At 36.1% G+C, this 6,315-nt stretch overlaps 1 protein-coding gene across 1 annotated transcript; it reads left to right on the forward strand.

The window, feature by feature from the left end:
- Positions 1 to 1,367: 1,367 nt before the first annotated feature.
- LOC132189757 (esterase-like) lies at positions 1,368 to 6,309 on the forward strand. The gene is made up of 5 exons (XM_059604544.1): positions 1,368 to 1,691; positions 4,857 to 5,069; positions 5,176 to 5,345; positions 5,694 to 5,958; positions 6,053 to 6,309. The coding sequence occupies exons 1-5, from the start codon at positions 1,427 to 1,429 to the stop codon at positions 6,307 to 6,309; spliced, it is 1,170 nt and encodes a 389-aa protein (XP_059460527.1). The 5' UTR covers positions 1,368 to 1,426.
- The last annotated feature ends 6 nt before the right edge of the window (positions 6,310 to 6,315 follow it).

Below are 6,315 nucleotides of genomic sequence, written 5' to 3' on the forward strand. Positions count from 1 at the left end.
TAGGTAGGTGTTATTATTATTTTTTATTTTTCTGAGCAATAAAGAAAACAAGGGAAGGAGATTGCAAGATGGAGTCTGTAGCGTCCCATATCACTTGGGTGTGGAAAAATAGATTTGTTTATATAGAGCATGTTCTTTGTAAATGATATAAGGTCTTTTGAGGTAAACCCAATAAGCCAAAAAAACAAATGCTTCGAAGTCCCTAAATTTGAATTACAAAGAGGACAAGAGCATGGATGGCAGGTAGGTGCTTGGATTTTGCTAAAATCATAATTAAATAATTAAATTTATTTTTTCTAATCAATTTCGGTTTATAAGACAATTGGGCCTTGTTGGGTAATGGACATGTATATGATTTTTGATTTGAGGTGATTGATGTGATATAAAGTAGATAGAAGTTTTAAATTTTTTGTATGAAAAAATTTTGTTTTACTGTGATTTTTTTTATTTAAATAACAATAAAAATTTATTAATATGGTATAAAAAACAAAAATGCTGAAAAATTATTTTATTTTATTTTTAAAAAATGAGATTTGTAAGCCTTTGCCAAACAAGGCCTCAAATATTGTAACAGGCCCTTGAGATGAAAGAAAAATTTTCGGGGTAATTACCTTTTGCCCTCATGAACTACAGCGTCTTGGCACTTTTTCCCTATGAATTATCAACTATGACACCTAATCCCATCAAACTACCATCTTATGACAAAAAGCCCAATTCTGTCAGTTAAAAGGGTTAAAATTGACGGTCAACGGTCATGTGTAAGTCATGTGCCATTTTAAATTTTTTTCTTCCACTTTTGCCCTCACTTCAAACAAATAAAGTTAATATGTTTAAAAGGTATAAGCGTCATTTTCTTGATTTGAAGTGAGGGCAAAAGTGGAAGAAAAAAATTAAAATGTGTGAGTTAAGCTCACACATTTTAATTATTATAATTATTATAATTATTATCTTACAAATTTGATGTGTGAGTTAAAACTCACACATTTTAATTATTATAATTATTATCTTACAAATTTGATGTGTGAGTTAAGCTCTTCTTATAGACACGTGAAGGATGAAGGCTGAAAATGCTTAATAATTTATCAAATTATTAGCTCCGACATCATATTTGTCAATAAAAGCTGCAATAATTTTAACAATCTTACTTCTCAAGAATTTAAACTAGTCAAATTGACTAGTACACATCAGTGGTACATTTTTCCACGTAAGCTTATCACGTACTTTTCAAAGATGCATGAATGGGAAATTAAGCATCCTTTGACAACAAACAATCTTTCTAGATATATGCTTTTGTGTACATATATATATATATATATATATATATATATAAGATGTCCAGCTTTCCTTCCATCCCAAACATCAAAGAGTACTCCCTTCGTGGTTTCCTTACCATTTGCAATATCTCTCTCGCTTTGTGTCTACAAATATGGAGACTCCTATCATTCTCAACTACTTCACAATTTCTGTCTCTTGCTTTTGCATCATTTTATTGTATGCTTCCACACTGAACCCAGTGTTTGCTCTGGAAAATTGTACCTTTCCGGCAATCTTCAACTTTGGAGACTCAAATTCTGATACCGGTGGTTTAGCTGCTGCTGCCTTATTAACACCGACACCTCCTTATGGGGAGACCTTTTTTCACATGCCTGCTGGAAGGTTCTCAGATGGCCGGCTCATTATCGATTTCATGGGTATGTTATATGTCTAACCTTGACTGTTACCATATATATATATATATATATATATATATATATAGACTACTTTCCTCATTAATTTGCTAATGCTCAGTGGGGTCTTCCAGCTACCGATTTCAGTGTGTAAATGGTAGAAACTAAATGCTGTTTTTTGGTCTGTAAAATATTGCAGAAATAGAACACAGTAGATAGATTGAATTAGTAGGCCCGTCAGATGCACTCATTTTCTATCTCATAGATATTTACCAATTTGTCCTTCATATAAACATGATGGAAAAGCAGCATATTCACTATCGTGCAGAAAACTGTCTAAGAGCAGTAGCCCAAAAGAAAACAAAAAAACCATTAGGATCCATGGGGTACCAATCTCCAAATCCAGTGCTTTTTTCCACTTCATGTCAAATCCAAACCTTATATATATACTTCTGCATAGGAAAGAGCCTTGCCAATAGTTTCTTGATGTGATGATTTTTTTTTTTTTTTGCCAATGAAAGGAGAATATGAGAGTCTCGTATTGTTAATGTTGACCCTTCAATTTCATTCGGCTCATAATATGTTATGTATCTCACTAAAATTTAAATAATAAATTATTATTTAACTTTTAAAAAAGGGAAAACCTGCTATGCGGTCTGTCTGCAAAAGCTAAGTTTTGCAGCAACCAATAGAAGAGCTACACCTATGCTAGATACAATTAATATAATAGGAGCAAAAACACTGGAATAAAAACACTTAATATAACCATTTTTTTTATCTTATTCATCCCTAACACAACCTAAAGACACGCCCCTGCCCTTCTTCCTTCTTTCTCCCTTCTTCCTTCTCTTCCTCATTCTTAGCCGAACCAGAGAACCAAAGGAAACCCATTGAGGTTGAGGCTTGATTTTTGTTTCTATGCTTCTTCTTCCCCGAAACACACATCAAACATTTTTTTTCCTCTTCTTCTCTTTCTCTCCCATTCATCTTTTTTTCCTCTTCTTCGCTGGACCCGAATCCCGCGCCGGTTGGCGATAACACCAGCTGTCTCGCCAATCCCCCGCAGGTCTCGCAATCCATCCTCACGGTTCGCCGAACCATGCCCTTGATCGCCGGAAACAGAAGATGTCAAGAGTATGAAAACAGAGGAGGAAAATGCAAAAATGCAGTTGCTAACAGAAGATACTCAGTCATATTCATTGGCTTTGGAGTGTGGCTGTTTTGCTGAAAACCAGACAAACCAGTCTTGCTGGGCGTTCGCCAGACCCACGTGGGTCTGGCTAGACCCATTCATGTGAGCCGCAAATTCGAAACCCATGAACGAAAATTCCAGAGAGGGAGAGACGTTTTTTTTTTAAAGAAATGTTCAAATGAAAAAGGTTGGAATGGTGTTTCAGAAAGAGATGTACTCATCTACAGAAAGGGAGGGAGAGACGTTCCGACGAAAGAGATGGTGTTTCAGAGAGAAGAGGAAGAGAACAGGAAGAGTATTTTCGATTTATTAAAGAGACAGAAGAATTTATTAGGTGTTTCAGTTATATTATGTATTTGTGCAATAAGGTGACGTGTCAATCAACCATTGGGTGCTGCAAAAGGTTGGAAATGCAGACCGACCGCATAGTAGGGGCTCCCTTTAAAAAAACTAAAAATAAAAATAATAAAAATTTAAAATTAAATGATATAAAAGCAGGGTGGCAGGCCGCAGGCCATCCCTATTGAGCAAGGGTGGCTTCGGCCAACTCCGACTGGCCACCCCCATGAATTTGACCAGAAAATCAACAGATAAAACCCAAAATCAAATACCCAGAAGCTACAATATTAACCCAGAAAATTAACCCACAAAGAGAACCGAACCCATCTCCTTCCCCCTGTTCCCTTTTCTTCCCTTAGCCGTTTCTTCTTTCCCTCTCTTCTCCTTTTCTTCGAGTTGAGAGAGAGAGAGTGGACGGGCTAGTGTGAGAAAAATGGAGAACCAACCTGAGAGAGAGATCATCGTCGTGGGTGGCTGAGCAACGCCAAACCCAGTGGTCTCTGAGTTCAGAAATCGCTCCCAGTAGCTAAGAATTTCTGGTATTTTCCGTTGGGATCTCTTTGTGATTTATTGGGTCCTCTGTTTTGGGATTCCTTGTTCTGTTAGGTAGTTATGATTGATTCTCGGTTGAGAATGGATTTAGGTTGTTTGGAGTATTTTGTTGATGAATTTTCTGGGTTAATATTGTAGCTTTTGGGTATTTAATTTTGGGTTTTATTTTTGGTTAAATTCATGGGGTGGGCGAACCACCCCAAGGGCCGGCCACCTCTAGCTTTTTTATTATTTAATTTTAATTTTTTTTTTTTCATTTAAATTGTAGTGTGGGACACATGACATGTTGTAAGCCATTAAATGAAATTGAACGGTCAATATGAGACTCTCATATTCTTGGTTTGAGCCGATTCGATGAAAAAGATTAGTTAGAGAAGTTGTAGCTTAGTAGAAATGAAAAAAAAAAAAAAACAAATAAAAGTTTGTTAAAATTAGCTTTTTCCTTTTTCTTTTTACCTGTTTTCTCTTTTTAAAATAAAAATATTAATTAACAACTTAAAATACAAAATATTTAAAATTATTTTTACTTTTATGCTAAATCAAAACACTTTTCTTCTTTAAAAAAATAGAACACATTAACAAATGGAGCCATTAATGTACTTGTGCAAAACTGAATCTTCCTCCCTTCAAGTTTTATTGAGTTGAATTGTGTTGCTTTTTTTCTTCTTTCCATTATATTCTCTCTCACAGCTGTACTTTCTACTAGATTTATGGGGGTATGATAGACTAAGACTAACATTTAATCTTAGCCCTCCTTCAAGAGATTAACCTAGCTAGTAGCTGGTAGTGGTGTACGGTCACAATTTTCTAGGGTTTCATAGTGAGCTATGATTATGAACCTCCGTTATTAAGGGCCTGGGCCATGCTAAAATAACATTGGCTCATCTCTCTTGCCTGCCATTGAAGCAAGCACTGTCAAAAGGGACAAATCTTGCAGTCGACCTATTGTCTCATCCTTCTCATCACTTGGCCTACCCTCTTAATTTATTGAGGCCTCAAATTAATTTTTTTTTTTTTCTTTCTTCTTTTGGATGAATAATTCTCATTTTCCTTACATTATTAAACTACATAGATGTAAACCTTCGACCTTGATTGTGTGGTTACAGCAAAGAGTGTTGGTCTCCCGTATCTGAGCGCATATCTTGATTCTCTGGGAACCAACTTTAAGCACGGTGCAAATTTTGCCACGGCTGCCTCCACAATCAGGCTACCGGAAATAATTATGCCAGCCGGAGGTGGATATAGTCCCTTCTACTTAGACGTCCAATACTTACAATTTGTGCAGTTCAAGATCAGATCACAAATAACAAGGCAAAAGGGTAAACTTTCTCAAATTCAATTTAATAAATTAGTATTTATTTGTTTAGATTGGGGGTGCTTAATTGTAGATATCGATATTATCAACTACCTTTGTTTTTCTTGCAGGAGGAATATATGCAAATTTAATGCCCAAGAGGGATTATTTTCCAAAAGCTTTATACACATTCGATATCGGTCAGAATGATCTTGGTGAGGGATTCCGTAGCAACATGACTATAGAGGAAGTCAATGCTTCTGTCCCCGATATAGTCAACAAGTTCTCTACTAATGTTAAGGTAAATTAAGACTATGATTAATCATTCATAATGGGTTGGCTTAGGCTAGCCCTATTACTCATTTCCCTGTCGGATTTTCAAAGAATTCAGGCAGGGGAAGAAAAAGAGGAATGCGGGTTCTCAGGTGTTCGAGTAGGGATCTTCAGGTTTTTTGGGGTGTGGGACCGACCTACTCGGATTGTATTCTTGGACCTTTACCTTTTCTCTAATTTTCTCTCTAAATTCAACCTGAAAATCCCGACCTATTAATCCTAGGAAAAATATTTACTTTTTATTTTTAAGGCTTAATAATTAAGAAGTAAAATATAAAATGATGAGATAACTAGGTTTTGTTTTATGATGATGTAGGCGATATATGATTTGGGAGGTAGATCATTTTGGATCCACAACACAGGACCAATTGGTTGCCTTCCCTATATTTTGGCCAATTTTCTATCAGCTCAAAGGGACAGACATGGTTGCGCAAAGCCCTATAATGATGTGGCTCAATATTTCAACTACAAGTTGAAGGAGGCCATAGTTCAGCTCAGGATCGATCTTCCTTTAGCTGCAATTACACATGTAGACGTCTACTCCGTCAAGTACTCTCTATTTAGTGAACCAAACAAACATGGTAAGCGTTACGTGTGAATCACATGCTCTAAAAATAAACGTTAATGTATGTAAGAATAATTTTCAAGTGTATAATTTTGGTTGAAAATATGCAGGATTGGAGCTTCCACTTGTTGCTTGTTGTGGGTATGGAGGGAAATACAACTATAGCAGTAGTGTTGGGTGTGCAGGAACATTTACAGTAAATGGAAGCCAAATATTCGTGGGTTCATGTGAACGCCCCTCAGTCAGAGTAAATTGGGATGGAGCTCACTACACCGAGGCCGCAAATAAGTTTATTTTTGATCAAATTTCAACTGGAGCATTTTCAGATCCACCCGTACCCTTGAAAATGGCATGTCATCATGCTTAATAAAAT

The sequence above is a fragment of the Corylus avellana genome, chromosome ca1 (genome assembly GCF_901000735.1).
Source record: "Corylus avellana chromosome ca1, CavTom2PMs-1.0".
In the NCBI taxonomy this organism is placed as follows: domain Eukaryota; kingdom Viridiplantae; phylum Streptophyta; class Magnoliopsida; order Fagales; family Betulaceae; genus Corylus; species Corylus avellana.

Excerpts from the sequence above, each read along its gene's own strand:
- LOC132189757 (XM_059604544.1), top strand. The coding sequence starts at position 1,427 with ATGGAGACTCCTATCATTCTCAACTACTTCACAATTTCTGTCTCTTGC. Across the intron at positions 5,070-5,175 it reads ACAAATAACAAGGCAAAAGG|GAGGAATATATGCAAATTTA; the intron begins GTAAACTTTCTC and ends TTTTTCTTGCAG. Across the intron at positions 5,959-6,052 it reads TAGTGAACCAAACAAACATG|GATTGGAGCTTCCACTTGTT; the intron begins GTAAGCGTTACG and ends GAAAATATGCAG.